This window comes from Haliotis rufescens, unplaced genomic scaffold (assembly GCF_023055435.1).
Source record: "Haliotis rufescens isolate VD_foot unplaced genomic scaffold, xgHalRufe1.0.p SCAF_1, whole genome shotgun sequence".
NCBI lineage: Eukaryota > Metazoa > Mollusca > Gastropoda > Lepetellida > Haliotidae > Haliotis > Haliotis rufescens.
In genome coordinates, this window is record NW_025963779.1 from 17,865,828 (window position 1) to 17,892,208 (window position 26,381).

Genomic DNA, 26,381 nt, shown 5'->3' on the forward strand with positions numbered 1-26,381 from the left:
TTAGGTTGCTGGAGACCTGACGTCACACCCAGAATCCCCTCGTTCTTAACAAAACGCAAGTAACAGCACGATGGGTCTCTGTAGAAAAGAGTTACCAGGTTCGGAAAATTAATTAGTTAAGTTCAAATATATAGTCATTTATTCATATTGCAAATACACATGTAGTCAAAATATGACGGTACCTCATACACATGCAGCGATAGAACTATTAACGATAATATAACACGACCCGTAAAGATCCTGGGTAGCATAGGTCTTCAGCAAACCATGCTTGCCGTAAAAGCGACTATGCTTGTCGTAAGAGGTGACCAATAGGATCGGGTGGTCAGGCTCGCTGACTTGGTTGATGAATGTCATTGTATCCAAATAGCGTGGATTGTCTGGTCCAGACTCGATTATGAACAGACCGCCGTCATATGGCTGTAATATTGCTGAGTGCGGCGTTAAACAACAAACAAACAAACAAATATAATACAACACTGAGCAAAATCTTAATGCCTTAAAACTTCACAAATTACACGCATTATAATAACATCGTTAAACAAAGTCGTTAACTCAAACTCGTTAACTTGAGATAAATCTAAAGTTAATTTAATTTGATTATCACAATGCTTGTCTCGAGGTGCGGCTGCCGCCATATGTTTTCGATGGGCCCCATGGCAACGAATTAACGCGGTTCACTGTGATTGCGGTTAACTGAGATAAGTAGGTTGAGGAAATCATTATACACCCTTATTCCCATGGCGGCCAGTCATTGCAAGGCAAAGGCTGTAGCCTGACATGACATTGTTAATGGGGGTGTCTCTGACGAGGATGGTCCTAGGATATCCTTCATCTCAGCATGTGGGATGTTTCTTATCATCCAATATGTCGTCAGTACCATAAGCAGACGATACCTTCCGGCTATGACGTCAGCATACTAGCCTACGTGACCTTTAGTCCTGAGGGTGGAGTTTGGACACCATAAACCTTGTATTGTTTAAATCTGAATTTCCTGTAAATAGTGTCCTTGAATGAAAAAAAAACATAATCCCAAACAAGAGCTAATTTAGGGCTTCACACGAATGACTACAGCTGGCTGTTTCACATGCTAATCTCACAGAGCAATAACACCAAGTCAACTATGTGTCTTGTTAATCTTCTCATCTGACGATGCCCTTATCACACCTGTTTCAAGTGTGTTGGTTGCTGATAGGCTGTAGAAATGACATAGAGTTATCACCCTTGAGTGACTACACTACACATCCTGGGGCTATGTAAACACGTGCTGACAGTCAACTAGAAGAAAACATTATTTGATAGCCCGGGAATTGTTCAAGCTGTGAATGAATTTAAAGACGTGTCGAAAACTTAACGTTGCTTGGCGAGGAAGGTTCGTCTTGTACGAGACTGAGCACAGGAGTCTCTGTACACCGGAATTGTGGATGAAGGTGGCTCCCGATTAATCTATCTTTCCATGGTGAGGTAGAGAAGTGGATGAGTCTGAAGTGATTTAGATACAGGAGACTGGTTTTATGAGTCAATTCCAGCGGACATTACTATTTATCTCCATTTAAATTGTCAAATGGATTTGTTTGGATTTGCAATCTAATCCTTGACAAATCGGTGACACTTAACTTGAGGAAATTGAAAGAGCGTCATATGTATTATAAGGCTTAACCTTACCTTTATTTAGACAGCTTGGTGATTATATGAATTTTCTAACAATCTGATTACTGGGAGATAGAGAAATGGAAACTGATAACACGGCTAAAGGTGACAACACGAATGGTTGCGTAGTGACGGATGACGGAAACTGTGAGGGTAATATGTTGGATGGTCGATCTCGATGTCACTTGCTGAAACGATCTGAGAGCTTGCGGACGAGAAGACTTGGGCGGATTGCTGTCCCCACGATCACTGTCCAGGGAGCCGACGATAGCAATGTTGAGCCGAAGTGCGTGAGTAAATTTACCAAATCACATTCTCTAGATGAGGGCATGGAGGAAAGTTTCAAACCCGGCCTAGAGTTCAACATTGTTGTTTCTCCCAAAAAACTTGTCTCCTTGTCGAAAACCACTTTTGGGAAAAACTTGAAAAAGGCCGAAATGTTGACCAGTGTTAAAATCAATGGCGTAGGAATTTCCCATCTGGATGAAGTAGATGGAACCAAAAATCAAATGATGAAAGATGTTGATTCAGACCAGGAAAATGTTCCAAATGGGAGGAAAGTTATGCTTGATTTAGCTGATAAACTCCCAGAGAGGAGGACTTCAGTTCCAAGAGCAAGAAAGACCTCCGCTCAGTCGATCGCTCCAGTCAGACGCTTGTCGCCAGTTCCAAAACGTGTCCCAGATGCTGCAGAGCGGAAGCAGTCCTTAACGAATCTGATGGACTCTGGGAAGAAACGTCGTGATTCGGTTGCCGCTTTGCCGTCAGCTAAATCCTTCATCCCGCCATCCACAAAACATCGTCGGCTGAGTTTAGCTCCAACTCCGTCGATACCACGACGACGAAGCAGCGTCAAAGACACACTTTCATCTTATGTTGGACCGTCCGGGAAGGATGGACATACGAAGCGCGTGCGTGAACTGTTAACAAACAATGGCTTACCGTTCGGACTTGATCAGGAAGAACTTAAAAATATTCAGATTGTGAAAGATCAAATAGACGTGTCCATCCCTATTTTCAACGTCACTGAAACTAAAATCTGCTTCACTGACATCAAGACCATTGAGGATGCCATCAGGCATCTCCGACCGGATGTCACGGTACTCAAATCTCCCCCGACAAATGACGATGGGAAGGGGAAAAATGATCATCATGGTGCTCTGCCCATGCAAGGTAAGAAACTACAGACGAAGCAGGCATTTCAGTGAAATAAAGTGTATACGTCTTAGATGGAACATTGTATCCATAGGGGACTCGAACCCGGGCCCTTTCGCGGGACGAGCCAACACTTTAAACACTAAGCTACCCCACCATTCCGGGTGTAAAGGTTAATGTTTGTTTTTTAATGCCGCACTCCGCTCTATTCCAGCAAAGTGACGACGGTCTGTAAATAATCGAGTCTGGGCCAGACAATCCAGTGATTGACAGCATGAATATTGATCCACGCAATTGGGATACGATGACATGCATCAAACCAAGTCAGCGAGCCTGACAACCCGATCCCGTTAATCGCCTCGACAAGCTCCGGTTGCTGAAAACGTTCCGATTTAGAGCTATGGAGTAACGAAGTGGTTAAACATTCCCTCGTCACACTGAAGGCCCGGGTTCGATTCCCAAAATGGGTACAATGTGTGAAGCCCATTTATGGGGACCCGAGCCCTGATATTGCTGAAATATTGTTAAAAGCAACGTCATCATTTTGTCGGGTTGTCTCTGACCGATGACCTAGCACTGATCAGATAACCTTCATATATGTAAGCAGAGTGATTTTGTGCTTAACCATTCGCAGCTGTTAATAGTACCTGTTTTGTAAATTTATCAACAGAGTGTTTTTATCAGTACTGTCGTGGATGAACCGATTGACAGATGAATGATACATTGTAAATTGACTCGGATCATCCGACGTAACAGATTCCATTGTGCGTAAGATACAAACTAGCGGTGGAGGTGAGGTGAGGTGAAATTGGGTTTAACGTCGCGTCCAAGATTATTGCACTTATATAGCGACATGCATGTACGTGGGGATGTTTGTGTGGCTGCTTGTACTAGCCCGGACTAATGCCGATTTATAGTGCTAGCTCACTGAGATACCATGCCGCAGTTTAACATGAATACCCCACTCAGACACAGTATACTGACTCCGAGCCGACCAGTCCTTGTTTTAGCCCCTTAATGCCGAGCGCCAGACAGGGTAACAACAAGTACCATCTTTTAACGTCTTTTGGTATGACGCGGCCGGGGATCGAACCCCGGACCTTCCCTTCGGGCGGACGCTCTACCACCAGACCACGGAGGCGGTCACTAGCGGTGGAAGATGAATGGATCACTGAAAATCAATGTCACGCACTGGAATTATCTGAAATCATCTATGAACAGCGTATTGATAACACTAGAGGCCTACGTGCCGAAATACTACAAGTCCATTGACAATGGTCATGAGATTGTTACAGACTGTTGTTGTGGACTTTGGTTTGTTGATCGTCCCTGCCCCTCTATGATAACCCTTCCCTCGTCAAGTGGGCAGCGGCGACACGATAGGGCCCCTTGATAACTCTATCACGCGAAGATTTCATTCATGTGTATTGTGTATGGCATGGATATTTCATTCTCATAGCTAAAATAACAGGGGTTCCCTGCAATATTGTTCCTCGTATATAATGGAAACCATACCTCTCAGTTGATTTTCTCTTTTTTTTTAATTTTCAGTGTAAAATATATTAAGTTATATCCAAATTGTACTGGTCCTAAGTCGTCATTCAAAGAATACTTGTACATGGTTTTAATTTTAACATTCAAAAATTCAAAAATAATAAGCGCAGAATAACTGCTCAGGTTAAGAGGGGTGTCTTAGACATCTTATCTCTGAAAATAATAAATTTGCTCTTTTTTGACAAATGTACAGCATGTCAAACATGGCAGGGGTCATGTGGATGCAAACTCATTTCTTACCCCAGTCTTCTTTGAACCAATTTATTTTTTTCATAAAACTACCCAGCCACAGATTACTTATGAAAAACTGTTGCAGGAATGAGTGATGGTTAAAAAGACATAATCAAATTTAACAACAGTAACTGTTCTTTCAGTTTTCATTAAAAAAACCCAACTCATTATACTTTCGTTTGCCCCTGAGTTTTGTCTATTATGGTCAGCTTTGTTAAGGGTTGAGACAAAGATTTATGACAAATCAACTTAACAGAGACAAGGGCTAAACTAACACTGACACGAACCTCACCTACAAAGACAATGGTGTTACCATGGTGACTCAGAAATAGGTGTGCACAATTGTGACATCAGTAGGGAAAACACAGGATCAATGAATAATCAATAAATTATATTAAAAAAACAGTCAGTGACTGAAATAACCCACGCAAGGGTTACATTATAACATAGACATTTAATGAAGTAAACGTCACCGATGAGTGATACACGAAGATCAAAGGCGCCTGTATCTTTAGCAGGGCGTGACTTGTGACCTGAAGGCCACGGTAATACAAGCGTATATCAGATAGATGTGCAGGTTATCATTGATACAGTTCGACACAGAAAGCCGTCTCCATTTAGTGACGTCATCAGTCTAAGTCCGTATCAGTATAAAGCACTGAAGGACAGACCTGATCTGTCTCCGAGAACCAAGAAAATAAGTTAAATAATGACTCCTACACAAGTCTAGAATAAATTGGCAAGTCTAGATTGGTTCAGCTCTTGAAGACCCGTGAAGGTCCGGGGTAGAATAGCTCTTCAGCAACCCATGCTTGCCGTAAAAGGCGACCATGCTTGTCGTAAAAGACGACTAACGGGATCGGGTGGTCAGGCTCGCTGACTTGGTTGATGCATGTCATCGATCCCAATTGCGTGGATCGATATTCATGATGTCAATCACTGGATTGTCTGGTCCAGACTCGATTATTTACAGACCGCCGTCATATAGCTGGAATATTGCTGAGTGCGGCGTAAAACAACAAACCAACCAACCAATCACTTCTTGAAGGCCTGAAATTGAGCCTTGTTCTGTCCTCCGTTTTGATTTTATGGCATATATATATTTTTAAATAAGATAACTATATTTCTGAGTCTAAATACGAGTCTAGGACCGACCATACTAACACGATTGGCTATTTGTCTAGGGGTCTGTGGGTAAATGGCATAAGAACAATCATCACCAAGTGACAAACATCTATTAGTGTAAAGTGTTTCAGTTATGTTAACATGTACATGTACGTATATAAGGTCATATTGTGTAAGGTTCGTGTTACCATAGGTTCGCGTTAAGCCTAATTCTAATAATATATACTACACTGACGAGAGACAAAATATAACGAAATCGAATTTATTAGACATTGAATTTTCCGAAATAAATAAGTTAAATATTTTTCATTAAAAGCATTAATTATGCAGAAATGCAACAAACACAAGTGCAACTGCAAATCTTACTTTAGTTCACTGAATTCCGTGTAAAATGACTTTATTCACTATAAAATATAGAAAGGCATGTGCAGCATGATCACAGCATATAAAGGTATAAAAACAGCGCACGATATTTGACAACGAAATTGGAGTTAGAAATCAACATCAAGCTGCCACGTTCATCGGCAGAAGTGAGAAACAGAATCATTGGTATGTTGCATTTGGGAGCCAGACATGACACCGTCGTTAGACACCAGGTGCTCCAACGCTACCGGTGGGCAGGACAGACCAAAGACAGGACGACCACCGCGCCCGAAGAAGATCGTTTGTTGCGTGTTCTTCATTTGAGGAATAGCTGCCCATCAGGACATGCCTGCCACGTCATACATTTAAATTCCATCCATGCAGAATGACTTCAATCTGAACCATATTGTGTTTACAGTGAGGCCAGACTGACTCAAGTCTGATATAGCGATTGGTATAGTTTATTTTGCTCGTCGGTGTATTATAAGATGATCAAACGTGTAAGATGTACGTAAACGGCATAGAATAACCAGTTTTGAATATTCGATGAACAGATTCCATTAGGGATGAAAGGCTAAATAGCAGTGAAAATTATATGAATGGATCACTGAAATTCAACGATGACACAAGATGTTCGCGAAAAGGGTAAGCATGTCATGTCCTACCGGGCCCCCCCCCCCCCCCCCCCCACACACACACACACACACACTCCAAGACATCTTGATCAGCCATATTGAGCAACAACTCTTAAAAAATCAAAACAAATGTCACAACTCAGTTTGACCCGGTCGTAAATGTGTGTCAATTTGGTAGAGTTTTAGCCTAGTGTGAGGAGGTTCGTTTCGGTGCCTTTTCCTGTGTATGTTTTTTAATTAGAGGATTACCAGCAAGGCGTCATGGGCGTTGTACGTTTTCACGGAAATAACCGACAACCAATCGGAGGGATCGGCATTCCTCTCCTTTGGAGGTCACGTGGTGTAAAGGGTGTTATTGAATCTTCGTAGGTGACCTTACATGTTTATCATTTTGATTCGTCACCGATAAAAGTCACAAACGGTTTTATGATCCAGTGTGTGTTCAAAACAGGAGGGGCCACGTGATCTTTTCCACACACAACACATTATTTTTCAGAAATAGAATGTCCAGTTAACACATATTTGGGGCGTTTAAACCTGAAGGCAAATTGTTTTATTAAAAAGCATTTTCGGGAACAGATTGGTTTAGGGTAAATATCCGCCAGATCACCACATCATGGCTGGTTGGTTGGTTGGTTTGAACATTAAAGCTGGTGTGGTTTACACAAAGGTCACATACGGTTGGTTTTAACGGGGTAACTGATACAGACATGTGTATAACTTATGACGCATGGTGTATCGTAATATTTATAAAAAAGAATAAAATGCACTGTAAACACATACAATGCATGTTTAGATCTGAATATGTTTGGGGTCTAAACACATGAAATGAACTATCTTCTCACAGACTAAAAAATACACCTAGACACAACATCCCCATAATCTAAACATGTTTGGAATTTATACGTGTTTACCACATGGCTAGAAAATATACATGTTTACGACAAAGTGCATATCATTGTGTATTTCCCTGATAGTCTTAACAGTTTTAAATTTTAAAATGTTTAAATAAAGCGAATATCATTGGTAATTCATTCAAATAAGGATACCATGTATTATATTATTGAAATTAGATGTGCAATCAGATTTACAGGGAACACTTGCATAACACATGGACCACCGACACTTTTACCGAAGTTTGTGTTCTGTTAACATTGTAATGTAGAAATGAACCAGACCCGTGAAGATCCGGGGTAGAGTAGGTCTTTAGTAAACAATGCTTACTGTAAGAAGTGACTGACGGGATCGGGTTGTCAGGCTCGCTGACTTGGTTGATGCATGTCATCGATCCCAATTGCGTGGATCGATGCTCATGATATCAATCGATTATTTACAGCCCCCGTCATATAGCTGGAATATTGCGGCGTTAAACAAACAAACAAATAAATAAATAAACCAAGCTAAGATAATGATGACTAGAAACATTGTGACGTCAACAATCACCGAAGCACAGGTGGTAGCGTGAAGTACTCCTAATCAAGAGGTTGCAATTTCGTATCCCGCGAGTATTGAACTTTCTTGTGTTCATAACGTTGTTCTTGACATGTGACTACTATTTGAACAACAAAGTAGAAACACTTACATCACCTTCATTAACAAAATAGATATATTACATATTGCCTACATCTATACACTGTATATTCTCACCAATACTACCTTATAAGTAACATATACATACAAACACTCAATGAATGAATGGATAACGATCACTTGACAGAATACAACTTATTTATTTTTAACTTTAGTTTGTGACTACAGGTATTTTTTTTATACAAGAACCGGAAGCTGACAATGAAAGTATGTCTGATTACAACGATAAAACGCCAACTTTCAAATTTACCCCCGAACTTCTATATCCCCATTACACGCAAAAAGTACAACATAGAAAGCGCCCACTTATAAATTTACCTACAATGAATTTCAAGAAGGGCCGGGCTTGGGGCGCGTTAGGGGTGGTATAGTCACGGGTCTTTCCCACATTTAGACCCTAAACACGTTTAGCTGTCAAACACAATCCAAAACATGTTTAGACCCTAATCGCGTCAACATTATAGGACAAGGAATGCGCTTTTAAAAAACAGGAAAACAATAAATTGTCAAAGTCAAAATAAAAAACTAAAAATAGTGAACCGCACGTATTCCATATATATTGTCGTTAATGTTTTAATTACAACTTGGATACAGAACGATGTACATACTGACTTCTTAAACCTAAGAACAACGGAAACTGATCTTACGCAACTGGGATAGTTGGAGTCAGCAAAAAAACGTTTCCTGACAACTAAAACAGTTTGTGTTAGGAATTATGATATATTTGTGGAAAATGATATTTTTTCAAAGGGCGCGTGTTTCCTGTTTGAAAGTTGTGCGTTTACATAACCACGTACGTATGTAACATATTGCCAAACCAGGAATATTTTTTTTTCACAAACAGGCGTTAACTTATTATGTAGAGATAAAGATATTGACATCAGACCTATTTATTGTCACTCTCAGTCTCACTTAAGATAATAGTACACCAGGTTTTTTATCATCAAGAGATAAAGCAGCACAGATGTGCATTGTGCCCCATGTAATTATCTTCGTAATACGTAAACATACTTTATCTCTCCACCTGTGTTTGTTGGGGGCACGGGTGACCCAGCTTCTAAGGCGCCGTCATTCGCTGTGCAGAGTTGCGTCCCTTGATCACGCCAGAAAGATTGTGGGTTCGAATCCCGGTTCGCCTCGATTATGTTTCTAGATTTGTCAGTACCATACCCGTGCTCGTGGGTTTCACCGAAGTGGTAAACGTCTGAGACCTGCATCACTTCGGGCTTTCCTCCCACATTAAGCTGACACGCCGTGATATGACTGGAATACTGTTAAAAGCGGCGTTAAGCCCAACTCACTCACTCTGCGTTTGTATTTTACATCTACACCTGTTTGGTGGACTAAGAGTGGAAGCTAATTGGGTAAACGTAAAACATAATGTTCGATACATTATGTTGTGTGGATATAATCGTTTTAAACTGTCGGGGAAACGAAAGTATACACTTGAAAATTGGATTTGACAAAAACATTACAAACGTTATCAAAACGGTACTAGCCTGACAAACGCGGCCTAAACACTACAATTTTGAGGTCCAAAACACAACTAGGATAACCGCATCAAATACATCACATCACAACAACCATTTCTTGTTTGTTTACTTTGAGCCACCATCAAACATGGGTGTAAACATTCTTTTGTCCGGCAGTTTACATTGAACCACGCGTACGATTATATCGAGGAATATATATGGCATGGTGTATATCAAGTAGAGCGAGGAATATTCTTTATTACAAGGAACATCTCATTTTAATGTTTATAATTATATTATAGTGTGCATGTCATCCGTCCTTGACATTGATGCTTTGCGACAATTGTGTAAATTGTGTAAACACGTCGACGAAAACCTTTTCGGGAATGGATCGAAATGAGCTAACTTTCATCAGTAAATGAGAATTTTGCATGTCTATATAGAATGCATTTATCATATAATGCGAATATTTCTCGACACGATAAGGCCAACGGATTAAAACGGGGCCACTGGGGTAATTTTCCGATTAGTATGTAAAACGTCATGGTTACGAACAAACATGGGGTCGACCTTGTCCGTCGGCGATGGAGACAGGATTGACCATCGGGGATCTAGAAAAATAAGTGGGATAATAGAAGTTCAATTGAAAAGTCATTTTGGTTCGTATCAATGGGACTGATTATGAAATACAACCTGAACGACAACATCGTTTACCTAAGATATACCCTTTCCTATTTTGCGAACTAACGTGCGGGAAATTGTTGCGTAACATTGTTATTTATGCGGACAGTCCTGTGTGTCCTTGTACAAAGCGCACTTAGGTGATCGTAACTCCCATACCTTAACTTAGACTTACGACAGTCGTAGTGCTAAGGTTGGTTTGTACAACGGCACCCTTGCAATGGTTAGGCGCCGTTTGTTTCCTGTAATGGAAATATGCATTAAGTATTCAGCTCGCCAAGGTTCAACTGGCCAAACCACAACTCTATATATCCTTTGTGTTTAAGTGTTATCATGTATATGTTGCGTCACTTAGGCACGCCAGAAACCACTGATCATTTTTTCCATTGGCCCTGATCATGTTTCTAGGATTTGTAGCAGTATACTCGTGCTAGTAGGTCTGACCAGTATGGAATTTTCATGGAAAAGTATGGAAAAGTCAAACTGACATGTCATGATATGACTGAAATACAGTTCAAAGCAAGGTTAATCCAAACTGACACACTTTAGTAAGAAAGATGTTATATGACATATATAGCACCATCTTCCCGAGGCAAGGACGTTAACTGACTATAAAAGTCCAGTTTCCCGACGCAAGGAAGTTAACTGACTATAAAAGTCCAGTTTCCCGAGGCAAGGAAGTTAACTGACTATAAAAGTCCAGTTTCCCGAGGCAAGGAAGTTAACTAATTATAAAAGTCCAGTTTCCACCCCTGCCGAACTTGGTGGAATTCCAGAGTTACGGTTTGGCTGGACAAACGAGTATATGCAAAGTCCAATCAAAATCGCGAAAATAACTAGACATCGTGTTTGTAAACAACATGTATTTCAAAGTGCAGATTTCGGTCGACTGCCATCTTCCCGTGGCAAGTGAGTAAACTGACTATAAAAGTCCAGTTTCCACCCTTGACGAACTAGGCTGGTATTATGGAGTTACATTTTGGCTGGACTAACGAGTCTATGCATAGTCCAATCAAAATCGCGCACCAAAATCGAAATCAGGTTCGTAAAGTATCATGCAGATTTCGGTCGACTGCAGGATTTGCAAAGCATGTGCACCGCTAACTCGTTGTCAACAGATATTTTCTAAATCTGTTCATCAAGGTGCTCACGTGATTTGATGCACTTCGCGATGTAAGACTCGTTTTATCACATTATAGATCTTGATTATCAATCAGATCGTCTTGACTGGGCGCCACCGTTTTGTTTGAAGCAAATGCAGGTAATACAAGAGGTTGAATCTGATTGGTCAATAGGAGAGGCAAAGAAAGGACATAACTCGTAATAGCCACTGGTGGCGCTACGATCGAGCCCAGGAATTCCAGCCTAGTTCGGCAAGGGTGGAAACTGGACTTTTAAAAGTCAGTTAACTCTCTTGCCTCGGGAAGATGGTCGACTGCACGAATTGCAGAGCATGTGTACCGTCAACTTGGCGTGGACTGATGTTTTCCAAATATTTTAATGTTTTTGATCAAGCGGCGCACCTGATTTGATGCGCAGTAAGAACCGTTATATTATAATATATATCTTGATCATCGATCATATCGTCTTGTCCGAGCGTCTCTAGTTTGTTTGAAGCAAATGCAAGTGATATGAGAGATTGAATCTGATTGGTCAATCGGGGGAAAGTAGAAGGAATTTAACTCGTAATAGCCATTGGTGGCGCTACTATCGAGCCACGAAATTCAAGACTAGTTCGGCAAGGGTGGAAACTGGACTTTTATAGTCAGTTAACGTCCTTGCCTCGGGAAACTGGACTTTTATAGTCAGTTAACGTCCTTGCCTCGGGAAGATGATATCGCAGCGGGTTGCAAGTTGCCTACTGAAGGCACGGCATATATTTATGCAGCGTTTCACCGCCAAGCAGTACGATGATCAGTTGGTCGTGGGTTCGAATACGAGATTTGCCCTGACCATTGCCTGACACGCCGTGATATAACTGCAATACCATGCAAAGTGGCCTCAACCCTAAACACTGATCCATGTGGCATCCTGTAGTGCTGGTTTCCTATCAACGACACAGTGTGAACATACATATGTACATGTACATTAGGCTTGTCTGTGTTGAAAACCATATTGCATGTTGGTCCGTACATTCCCCGAGACCCGTGAAGATCCGGGGTAGAATAGGTCTTCAGCATCCCAAGCTTGCCGTAAAAGGCGACTATGCTTGTCGTAAAAAACGACTAACGGGATCGGGTGGTCTCGCTGACTTGGTTGATGCATGTCATCGATCCCAATTGCGTGGATCGATGCTCATGATATCAATCACCGGATTGTCTGGTCCAGACTCGATTATTTACAGACCGCCGTCATATAGCTGGAATATTGCTGAGTGCGGCGTTAAACAACAAACCAACCAACCAACCAACATCCCCCTACAATCACATCAGAGTGAGCAGTAGTTGAACGCGACGATTAGTAAACTCTGTTTTATTTAAACAGACCATGACCCATGACAAGTTTGTGAATGTTGGAAACGATGTACTCACATTTTGTAACACGCGAGTAATTTGTGTTTACACCCAATAAATATAAATGAATAATTAACCTCTATTTGCTAAGTACATGTGCCCAAAATTAGAAATTGCCCAGACGGTTCTTCTCCTATTTCTGGTTTCCGTCTGTAGAATAATTAACCCACATCGCCCAAGCTTGCTTCAGTGAATATATGTTTTAATTAAACACATAAGCATATTTATGATTAATCCCATACCTGTTTTTGAGTAATTTAGGATAAAATTATAAGATTTATTTTAGTTATTTGTGCGGATGAATAATGATCTCGAAATAACGTAATTATGAGATTATCCAACGGTATAAAACAGATATCAACGTATCCGATTTATTGCACGGTTTAGGTGTAAATGGTTATGCGCCTTTACTCCATGTCTGATAACATTACGTTGATAGAACCACTTCAGTGTAAAACATACCATTTGACAAGTTAAGGAACAATCGTGTATTTTAGATATCTGGACCATTTGCAGGGTCAAAGTTGTTTCTCCTTTTTAACCGAAGTGTAAATTCCGCATTCTATATATGTCGACTGTGTGTTTGGGATCATTAGAACGAATATCAGATAATATAATGTGACAGAAGGGGGAGGATACCGCTTTTTGAAAAGAAAATACACTTGTATTATTGAAATACAGATGGATTCGGATTCCCGGGTGACGTCTGTTAGCCTGGTATGTACCACCACACCCCACGCCACCCCACCCCACCCCACCTTCAACCTACACTCACGCCACACCACAACACCCACGCCGTGACAAATTCTCACATGCACCCTTTCATTTATAAACGCATAGTTGCTTCCATTAGGCGTTCCATAAATCTAGGATCAAGGTTCGAGTACCCGATACCCGCGCTCGTGGGTTTCGCCTAGGTGATAAATTTCATTACTTCGGGCTTTCCTCCCAGATTACACACCATGATATAATAAAGTTGTTCAGTGTTGAGTTAAGCCCATCTCACTCACTCACTCACTCTTCCCTCTACAACAAAGGAAGTAGACATTTCCTGCTCGGGGCCCTGATATCCTTGTTGACAAGTCACGTAGACATCTGTAAATAACGGTTCCTTCCTTTCGTTTTACTATTTATATCTACACTAATCTCACTTCCTAGGTGTTCTAGGTTATGGTGCGGCGGAAGCGTTAGTGTACGGAGGATATTGGATTGTTGTCCAGGGGAACGGTCATTACGGAATGCTAAATATGGAGAGTACATATACCGCTATCAGATTCTCTGAAATCAACATCTAATGAACAGCGGAAATATGAAATTGTAAAAACACGCTGGACGCCGTTATGTATCACGTGTACATGACTGGAGGCAGTAAGTTGTTTACCACCGCTACATCACTGATGATATCAGTAGCGTCATAAGCACAATTATTATGAACGTGGGAACTATCCTTTTAGGCTTTCGATTAGAAGGGATTCTGGAGAGATATAATGAATGCATGTAAAAATATTAAAAATATTTTTTAAAAATTAAAAAGCTAAAATGAGACAGACATGTTGGGACATAAAAAAATATTGATTACTTTTATTATTGCAATATTCCAAAATGTGCTACTACTGTATCGTTATCAAACTTCTAGGGGGCACGCGTGGCCCCGTCGTCTAAGGCGCCGCGATTCGCTGTGCAGAGTTGCGTCCCTTGGGCACGCCAGAAACCTATGATTGTGTGTTCGAATCCCGGTTCGCCCCGATTATGTTTCTAGGTTTGTCAACACCATACCCGTGCTCGTTGGTTTCACCGAAGTGGTAAACGTCTGAGACCTGCATCACTTCGGACTTTCCTCCCACATTAAGCTTACACGGCGTGATATAACTGAAATACTGTTAAAAGTGGCGTTAAACCCAACTCACTCACTCACTATCAAAATTCTATCAAGAATAGGGCCTCAGTATTCTACCCTGGTCTATAGGTCGACTTAATGGATCCAGTAGTCTGAGTAGGTGACTTGGTTAATATGTGGATCGTTGCTCATAATATCAATCACTGGATGGCGGGGTCTGGAACTGTGCAGCTCTATTAATGTATTCTTAATGATATATTATCAAAACATATAAATTATGAAATAAGCGACAACTAGTAGGTCTCATTAGGCCAGGTTCACACAGTGCCGATTATGGCTCCCGTTTGAGATCAGAAAGCGCTACGACACGAATTACTATCCTCAATGATCTGGAATATCCTATCATTGTCTGAACGCAGTCGTATACGTTCGTAACCGAGTCCTACGGAAAGGTCCAGAGAGGTCGCTCAAGCACTTCCGACAGTATGGTGCGTCCCGTAACATTCGGGAAACTCAGCCGATTTTGTCTAGTCGGATTACAATCGTGACTATGTCGTGACAGATTCTGCTGTATCGGATCAAAATCGTAACAATGTCCTGTGTTGTCTGGACGATATCCTGTGGATCGGGACGTTGTCGTGATGAACGGGCATGAATTGTTCATTGCCGTTTCTTGTCGATTGAGTCCAGATTGCATCCACATCTTGCCGAATGCGAATCGTCTTTGTCGGTTCACTGTCCGGTCACTGTCTGATCTCTGTCGGATCGCATCGGGATGCTGTCGGGACATATTCGGTCGTTTTTTTACCATGCGGAAGCGGGAAGATACAAATCGGATCACATTCGGATTGAGAACGGTAGTATCGGAACAAATTCGGCTGGAAACGACTGCATCAGGACGCTTCCTGAACAATATCTGATTGTTTGTGAATTTCCCGCCACGAATCACAGGATCTTGATCTGACTTTTCACAAATTATAATCGTGAATGGTCCTATCAAGAACGGCAGTAAAAATCCAGAATGTGTGAGTGAGCCCTTAGTGAGGTTATTTCAATCGTGTGTAGATATTTATACTTGCATGATGACATTCATTAGATACGTACATGTTATATATGCATATGTAGGTATAATTACCTATTGTTTTGCCTTTAACGAAGACGGTAAGCATTGGTCTATTACAAGATAATTGAGTTTCTTACACATTATATCCTAATCTCATATAGAAAACAACCTCAAGCAAAATGATAAGAAATGTGTATAAATTCTAAACGAAACACATTTGGTGTGTTCTTTCTAAACGCATGAGCTATCGTCTCACAGCCTAAACACCACCTAAACACAACACCCGCCCCTAATCTAAACATGTTCCGAATTTAAACACGTTTATATCTTAAACATGTTTAAAGTTTGAATAAACAACGTTCAGAGATTTGAACATAAAATAAAATAAAAATAAAATAATGTAAATAAATAAATAAAAATAAAAAAAAATACTCACGTCTGTATCCCTCAAAATTTAGAAAGCATCCCTTTTATAATTTACCTACGATGAATTTCAAGAGGGAATACACACCAGAACCTAAACACGTTTTGCTGTTAAACGCAATCCTAAACATGTTAAGACCTAAACATGTCAAAATTACGTGATAACGAACGTGATTAAGTTTGTGTTAGGGATCTAAAGACATGTTTACAGTGTATAACTTTCAATCGTCTCGTGTGTGTGTAATAGTAAAAGAAATGTCTTTGGTTTGAATTGGCACTGATCATTAACAAATGTAAACACAAACATACGTTCATGAAGAAGAGTTTTGTTGTTGTTTGTACTTCCAGTAGAAGATGGTTAATTTTGATCTGTAAGAGAAAGGTCTGACTATTTCAATATTTCTACAATCGGCTTACGTCAGAGCAAAACATGTTTGACATAAAGCAACTGAAAAGCAGCGCGACCGTCAAGTTCAGAACAAATTACTCATTTCACTGACTAGAACCACTCACGAACCACTCACCTATCCCATTTCAGAAACATGTGTCATCGTTGATAGCATGAACATCCTGATTTATATCTCGTCATCACTGTGTGGGATGTTCAAGACCATATAAATAGGATTTTGTGGAATGTGATGTTGGTAATTGGAATCAAATTATGAACGCAATTTCATTAATCATGCAATTTTCCCCGTCATAATCAAATTAAAAATTAATACATGATGAATACAGGATTGAATCGAGGGCTATAAGAATACCTGAACGTTCTTAATGAAATTTTGAGATCGAGTGCGTAATATGCTGATTCAAGAGGTATATACGAATAGTAGCATATACTTTACTTAGAAGTTTTCTGAAGGAACAGAGCAAACGCCAATATACTAACATCTCCCGATTATGATCCCTGGAGTGCCAGATTAATATTGTTGTGGGTTCGCACTGATGACGATCCCTTGAATCCTAGATTCCTATGGTCGTGGGTTCGCACTGATGACGATCCCTTGAATCCTAGATTCCTATGGTCGTGGTTCGCATTGATGACGACCCCTTGAGTGCTAGATTCAAATGGTCGTGGGTTCGCATTGATGACGACCCCTTGAGTGCTAGATTCAAATGGTCGTGGGTTCGGACTGATGACGACCCCTTGAGTGCTAGATTCCTATGGTCGTGGATTCGCACTGATGACCCTCCCTTGATTGCTAGATTCAAATGGTCGTGGGTTCGCACTGATGACGATCCCCTTGGGTGCCAGATTCCTATGGTCGGTGGTTAGCATTGATGACGACCCCTTGAGTGCTAGATTCCTATGGTCGTGGGTTCACACTGATGACGACCCCTGGAGTGCTAGATCCAAATGGTCGTGGGTTCACACTGGAGTGCCAGGATCCTGTAATTGTGGTTTCACCCTGATTGTGACCCTTGGTGTCATCAACGTGGTACATGTCAACGTCCTGCATCACTGTGGGCTTTCCTTCCACTTAAACGCTGAACAGATCAAAGCCGTACAAACCCAGCGTCTCTCACTGCCTCCGGATCAGCACAGGGGCGTTAACATGACGTCATTCTCAAAACGTGTCTTCCTGCACAAATCACGAGCAACACATCATCTGCAGAGTGGTGTTACTGACAGACAGATGTACATATCCATTTAGACAGCGTCATTGAAGTGCAGAACATCAGGTGTTAACAGTCAAGGGGAAATTCATTAAATCTGGATATATTTTTTCTCATCGAAAAAGGAGTCCATTGTCCCTTCAAGTGAAATAACGATACAAAGTGGAATGATACGAATGACTTACAAACAAGCACGAGAACCATAAATGCATTATTTTAGTACACATGCATAGTGCATCATTGACGGTGCCTCTCTCACAGCAACAGTGCGCGGTACATGAAGCCTATACAATTTTGCTGGTTAAAATACTTTATTTCATAACATCAAATAAATTTAGCACCCGCTGCATGGCGCTGATATTCCAAGTATTCAAAACTAACAGCCTTGAAGTCTGAATGAGAGAGAGAGGCATGTTGGCAATAGTAATGGCACTGAGACCGCTCTGTTTGCGACTTGGGGATGTATTCTCTCTGTGTGCCAGGAGTTCTCGGTATGAAGGTATGGTCAAGTCTACTCCATTACCACTAGGTTCTTCAATTTGTCATCATTCAGTACATTGTTACTTGCAGAATCTAGTGTGTTTGTTGTTTAACGCCGCATTCAGCAATGTTCCAGCTATATGACGGCGGTCTGTAACATAATCGAGTCTGGACCAGACAATCCAGTGATTGACATCATGAGCAATTGGGATCGATGACATGCATCAACCAAGTCAGCGAGCCTGACCACCCGATCCCGTTAGTCGCCTTTTACGGCAAGTATTGGTTGCTGAAGACCTATTCTGCCCCGGAATCTTCACGGGTCGCGGAATCTAGTAGAGGAGTGGGTATATGTGCTGGACAATTATGATACTGGATAAGCAAAGCTTAGAAGCTTTAACTGTAAACCTCATTCCATATTACATGTGGTATTTATGGTAGCCTTGAAAGTACTTCATGTAGGTGCGTGGACAACAATAACCACCATGCTATTTCTGATCGAATTATTTGTGTGTGATCTGATATTTAAAGTTGTATTGTCTTTGTTTTAAAGTCTTGAATGATCTAGGTTGTTTACTTGTGATAAAATGTCATGATAATACTTCGGCACGAGGTATTGTTGTGCAGTCATTGCATACGTTTCTCATTTCTGTTACAATAAGATCAAGATGCATGTTAACATAACATTCCATACATTCAATCGTCAAAGCCAGAGAGTACTTAGTATCGAAACTGATTCCACAGGGTGTAAGAGGCAAACTATTGATGAAAATATGAATGGGTCACTGAAAAGCAGTGATGACACCTGGTGTTCGCGAAAAGGGTAAGCATGTCCTACTCTACCGGTAGTACCCGCCACCCACAAACATTTCTGTATTCCCCATTTGGACTTGTTCCATATGTTGTCGTGCTGTTTTAGGTGAACAATTGACTTGCCTTTACATGTGTTTGTGACGGGTGCCACCGATGGGGCAGGATACGGTCACCTTTTCGCGAACACCTGGTATCATTACTATTTGATAGTGATTCATAAACACATGCTCATGATATAGTCGGAATCTATGCAGCGATTTCTATTGGATATGGAAAGGGTTTTGTCGCCTTATTTAAAACAAGTGTAAGTGCTGGTAAGGAGATGTTGAAGTATAAATGGCATAGTATGGGATACCATTGAGGTTCATATTGAGAAGGGCCGTGTCATATTCTGCAAATTTCTCGGAATGTCATCCGTATTATTTCAGGAATGACTTGACCAGACCTTTGCCTGTAAAGCCATAATTGAAAAGCGTAGCGAAATGTATCTTTCCGTGAAATTTAAAAAGAAAGTGAAGATCTGAAGTACCTATTTGGAACTGAGAAATGTAGACGCCATAAGCTGGCAGCCATTCGACATAAACACAATGACATGATCAGCGTGATGTGCAGAAATGATTTCCACATTCTTCAATGTGATATCCCAATGGACAACGCTTGACATAATCTTACTCCTGTACAAATACACTTTCGGGAGTCTGGGTCAGAATAATGTGGTTTTTTACTCCGACGGCGTAGCAACATTGCATTGTCTAGTTCAGACTCGACTATTTACAAGCCGCAGTCGTATAGTTGGAATATTGCTGTGTGCGGCGTTAAACTACAAACCCACATACATTATATACATGATGCTCATGCATACTGTCCAGGAATATACACGATACTGACTTCTGACAAGACATTTATGGTTGAAAACATACTTAGTCCCATCATGCCCTGGGAGGCATTGCAGGTGGCATTAAGCGTAAACATTCTGGTGGCTCTGCCTTTTATGTCTAAGTTTGTTAATGTTTTTTTATAGCTCGTGTAGTTTGTGTTATGTTATGATGTACGTGTGTCACAATAACTTTGCTGAGTATATGGTTGATGCAAACGTGATTTCGAGATGTATATTTGTCTTTCACCTGTAGGGGGCACGGATGGCCCAGTCGTCTAAGGCGCCGCGATTCGCTGTGCAGAGTTGCGTCCCTTGGGCACGCCAGAAACCTATGATTGTGTGTTCGAATTCCGGTTCGCCCCGATTGTGTTTCAAAGTTTGTCAGCACCATACCCGTGCTCGTGGGTTTCACCGAAGTGGTTAACGTCTGAGACCTGCATCACTTCGGGCTTTCCTCCCACATTAAGCTGACACGCCGCGATTAAACTGGATTACTGTTAAAAGCGGCGTTAAACACAACATATTAATCACTCTTTCACCTGTAATCCATATTTGGTAGTCGCATGAACACATTACCGCTATTAGTCAGTGTTAATGTACAAAGAATACATTGCCTCGCCCCCAACAGTGTAACTGTACAACCCTGACAGGTATGCTGGAATTCCATGCAGCAACAAATGCTTACTTCCGTGTGGGGAGCAGAAAATATCCGTGCAAGCTCTTACGAGCTACCGCTCACTCACGCGAGGATGCTGCACCCTACGCCCGTTGGTTTAAAGGAGGTGACATGGGCTATTAGCATATGACCTCGGCAATATATTTGTAGTCGTATTAATAGCCTCCCCATTCATTAATGAACAGACTCTTGTAACAGCCACTTCAGTCAAGTAAAAGAAGTGTGTTTAGCTAGGCCAGTAGTAAATACTGACGAGCTGTAAGGATTTGGTCTTGTTTGAAACTACTTCCAGGGTGAGTCTTTCTGTGTCCTTTTATAATATATGCATATATGGCAGTTTACCTTTGTGGTGCTTTGTAATATTGAATTTTCACAGTGTTACCTCTGTTTGTTTTTTATTAGTCTATACGAACTTGTAGTTTTATCAATGCTGTATATACATCGATGGTGATTTATGCTGGACTAGCATTTAGTCTTTGAAATGAAGATATATATTTTGTTGAATTGTCTTTTGATTTATAATAGAATCTTTTGATATATAATATAAAGGACCCAGAAACATCTCTCCTCATCTCTTTATGGCCTAAATTTTGAAGGTAGGAATTTCGGAAATTGTGCTTCAGGATCTGTAGAAGAGACTAGGTCAATATCAATATATTTTCTTTGATATAATGATAATTGGACTGTGTAATTGAAGCGTGTATATTTGTAAATGAAAGGAAGCCTAGGGTTCGCCAGCACCGTGAACAAAAGGTTATACTACGGCACTAAAAATGTCATGAAACAAGACACTCCATGATCATACACAAAACTATAGTGAGTGGTGTTTTGCCAGTAGAAGCAGGTCATTGAAGAAAGCCTTAGTCAGCAATATTCAGCGAGCTGTAAATACGTCAGTCTCTGCGAGGCAAACCAGTTCATGATAGTATGACGACAATTAACACCGTCGGGTTACGATGACGCGCAGTCCGCCACTTCTTACCTCACATTCGTCACCACTCGCCCCTTTCCGTAACCTGCAAGAAGACTCGTCCCCCTATCGATGAATGTTATGTGCGAAAATACGACAAACCAATCAGAATGCGCGTATGATTTCATGTTCTTCGTCAAAGAATCCCTCAGAAATATTTTTTGATTTGACATATGTCTTGCATCTAAAAATATACCCAAGACAAGGTTAAATGTGCTCATTCATACTGTATAATTCCGCATGTCCAGATGTGCTTTAAATTGCATATATAATATATGGCGAAATGTATGTGAACCATTACGCAACGAGTTGACAATTATTTTAGGTATGCCCGTTTGCGCTAAGACTGAACCCGGTCGCAAAAATGGCCATGAGAGGGGCACGAGTCGCTATTCGGCTTGTCCCGGAATAACACGAGTTGGTCACGAATGCTTACCTCAAACATGGGGTACTGGAGATAACCATGACGTACTGTTGTGTCCACGGGGAGTACCATTTAATATCACAAACCTCATTGACTCCAGCTTATTTATCTCGACATGTTGTTGGTGAGTGAGTGAGTGAGTATAGTTTTACGCCGCTTTTAGCAATATTCCAGCAATATCACGGCGGGGGACACCAGAAATGGGCTTCACACATTGTACCCATGTCGGGAATCGAACCCGGGTCTTCAGCGTGACGAGCGAACGCTTTAACCACTAGGCTACCCGACCGCCCCTCATGTTGTTGGTGTATTGGCACATAGTCTAATACCATTTCTTGTGCATATGGATGACTCGGTGTTTTTTATCTAAGGTCTGGTGTTCATGGACACCACGAGGTTTCATATTGAACAATACAATCAATGGAGGTAAACTTCTTTCATCATAATTCAAAATAAGTTGCACTTCCACCTCGTTTAACCTTGTCCTGTATCAACACACAGAGTTGAATAATTTACTAGTTGTTCAACGCCGCTCTCAAAAAAGATAATAGATCGAGTTATCTTTAGTTGGAGACTTATGCCGATATTAGGCTGAAATGGTACTAAGAATTCTCCTTGGACCATAAGATATTGAGTTCAAAGTATTGAGTTTCACTGTACTATATTCTATAAAATTTCACTCCTGGCCTAGTCAAATTACTTTAACTTAAATTTAAAAGGAAACACAAGTTATGATTATGAATAAGTTTATAGAGAGTAAGTGAGGTGTGACGCCGCTTTTAGCAATATTCAAGTAATATCATACAGGGGACTCCAGAAATGGTCTTCACACATGGTGCCCATGCTGTGAGCCCTCTTTTCGTCATATATTTGCATACATGGTTAATGAGAAATCGTGATGGTAAGCGTGTCAAACAGCCTCAAGTGATCAAACGTCAAATGGATACTTCATTCAAACCAACACCCATGCATGATTCAGCGTTGTCTTATGACAATGACATCAGGTGTTCGGGAAACGGCAAGCCTAGCCTGCTCTACCGGTAACGCCTGTGGTGAGTAAAGGTCGAGATCACGACACAGTCATGTGCCCCAACAAAAGCAAGGAATCTATGTGTTACGATGTGCAGACTATTTAAACGTACTGGACGTAATATGTGGTCACCGGTATTGGTTGGGCCCGATACGCTCACCTTTTCGCAAACAGTGAAATCTCGTTGACTCAAACTCATTGAACTCGACGTATCGTCGATATACTGGAACAACGATCTAATGTTGGTCCCTTTCATATCGACCCCCGCCATCTCATGTGGCTGGCTCGGTGTTTTTACCTGGCCTGTTGGTCATGGACACGAGGTTTTACCTTCTACACCACAAAACAAAACAAAACAAAACAAAACAAAACAAAACAAAAAAAATAAAATAAAATAAAATAAAATAAAATAAAATAAAATAAAATAAAATAAAATAAAATAAAATAAAATAAAATAAAATAAAATAAAATAAAATATGTTTAAAGTAATAAATAAATAAATAAATAAAAATAAAAAATACACGGAGGTAAATTACTTTCATCAATATTCAAAACATTTTGCACCTCGCGATCGAGAACAATATTGATGTAACAATCATCGACATTCCTTCATCAGATACTGACCAATGTTTCAGACAAACCAGACAAAATGCACGAAAAGATGCCAGGGATGGGCCTGGCCGCTATCACGGAGGCAGAACCATCTACAACCAGAGATGAGGCTACCCACAGCAGTAAGTTATCCGTCTATCTCGTTTAGCCTTGCTGTATCAACACGCAGTAGTTGATGTGTTTGTTTGTTGTTTAACGCCGCACTCAGCAATACTCAAGCTTCATGGCGGCGGTCTGTCAATAATCGAATCTCGGCCAGGCAATACAGTGATTGACATCATGAGCCTCGATCCACGCAATTGGGATACGATGACATGCATCAACCAAGTCAGCGAGCCTGACCAACCGATCCCGCAAGTCGTCTTTTACGACAAGCATGGGTTGCTGAACACGGGTCTTCACGGGTCGAAAGAGTTGATGGTGAATGTGTTTCATTGAATAGATATTTTCAAAATTACTGTACGTTTTTTTCAGTATGTATACCAAACATTGTTCGTCCAATTCTATACCATAGTTGCATTGTGATTGTTAAGATGGTTTCTACGTTATATTTTGTATAACATAAGAACTTTTAGAAATAAGCATGAGGGAAAGGGCGTTTTTCAAATGACATGTTTTGCAAACACAGTCGTTCATGGAAAACAATTCACGGAAGTTGAATTTTATACACTACATCTGTGTTTAATTAACTGAAAATGGCCACAACGATTTATTTTGCTGTTTTCTGAAACAAATACACACTAAATATGATATGATAATAGTTCATTTATCAAGTAACGTTTAATCATCGTTACAGTGAAATGCAGGATACCTTCGAAAATGGATTGTTATTAGACTGAAATGTCAATAAGGATCCCGCTGGGAACATGAAAATAATGATTGAATGGAGTTCAAAGTATCGAGTTTCACTGTAGCATTTTCTGTAAAATTTTACTCCTGGTCTGTACATCAAATAAATTCAACTTAAATGGAAAGACACGTAAGGATTTATAAAATATACTTATATAGTGAGTGAGTTGGGTAGTACGCCACTTTCATCAATATTCAAGTAATATGGCGACAGGGGTCTCCAGAAATGGCCTCCACACATTGTACCCATACCCTGAGTGAGTGAGTGAGTTGGGTTTAACGCCGCTTTTAACAATATTCCAGTTGTATCGCGGCGTGTCAGCTTAATGTGGGAGGAAAGCTCGAAGTGATGCAGGTCTTAGACGTTTACCAGTTCGGTGAAACCCACGAGCACGGGTATGGTGCTGACAAACCTAGAAACATAATTGGGGCGAACCGGGATTCCAACCCACAATCATAGGTTTCTGGCCTTAGACGACTGTACCACCCGTGCCCTGAACCCTACCGCCCAATATATATCCTTATTGAGACTGCTTTCGTCATATATATGCATACATTGTTCATGAGAAATCGTGATGGTAAGCGTGTCAAACAGCCTCAAGTGATCAAAAGCCAAATGGATACTTCATTCAAACCAACACCCATGCATGATTCAGCGTTGTCTTATGACAATGACATCAGGTGTTCGCGAAACGACATGTCTAGCCTGCTCTACCGGTAACGCCCGTGGTGAGTGAGTGAGTGAGTGAGTGAGTTGGGTTTAACACCACTTTTAACAGTATTCCAGTTATATCACGCCGTGTAAGCTTAATGTGGGAGGAAAGCCCGAAGTGACGCAGGCCTCAGACGTTTACCACTTCGGTGAAACCCACGAGCACGGGTATGGTGCTGACAAACCTAGAAACATAATTGGGGTTAACTGGGATTCCAACCCACAATCATAGGTTTCTGGCGTGCCCAAGCGACGCAACTCTTCACAACGAATCGTGTCGCCTTAGACAACTTGGCTACGCGCACCCCTCTGTGGTGACCCAACAAGAGTTAGTAATCTATGTGTTACGATGTGCAAACTATTTAAACGTACTGAACGTAATATATTGTATTGGTAGAGAAGGATACGCTCACACATCCTTATATATCGTCGGAATCGTACAATGGAGATTTCTTGTGATTATTGAAATGTTTTTGTTGCTTTATGTGTCATATCATCATTATATAAACAACTTAATTTGAGGGCATATTTTACATCAACTGCGCAAACCACATGCTATAGACACCGGTTTATTTAAATCAAATGGCGTTACCTCTAAATCAGTTATATAATTATAACAATTTAATATATAATTTGTGAATACGTGTCGACACACAGGTTTTCACATTGTCAATTTAAATTTATTACATGTTAAGCGTATATTTTATGTCTCTAAACGGTTTGAAGATGATCAAATTATCCAATGACGGTTTATAGCAGTTTAGCGCGTCATTACGATGTGCCGCTTCACTGCACCACTTGTGTAATAAACGAATAACTCTGCACACTTTGTCAAATCATCACAGTTCAAAGGAACTGGCACATTAAGGGCAGTAGAACATACGTGCTGATACGTTTATCATATCTTGGCTTATATACTTATCTCATGACGACCACTTCACATCAAACAGTCAATTATCTAATGTATAATAGATCTCACTGTACGTTTATCTTATTCCAACGTCGATCTTGACCTTTAAAATGACCCCC

General features: G+C 40.8%; 1 protein-coding gene across 2 annotated transcripts in view; it reads left to right on the forward strand.

The window, feature by feature from the left end:
• Nucleotides 1–1,244: 1,244 nt before the first annotated feature.
• Nucleotides 1,245–26,381, forward strand: part of LOC124149956 — a 41,229-nt gene continuing 16,092 nt past the window's right edge. Inside the window, exons 1-2 of one of the 2 annotated variants that reach the window (XM_046521810.2) lie at nucleotides 1,245–2,823; nucleotides 23,815–23,913. In XM_046521810.2, the coding sequence (XP_046377766.2) occupies nucleotides 1,731–2,823; nucleotides 23,815–23,913 (1,192 nt within the window). In that variant the 5' untranslated portion in view covers nucleotides 1,245–1,730. Of the gene's footprint in view, nucleotides 2,824–20,930; nucleotides 21,049–23,814; nucleotides 23,914–26,381 lie in introns of those variants that run through there. The other variant, XM_048392286.1, reaches the window with a different exon arrangement.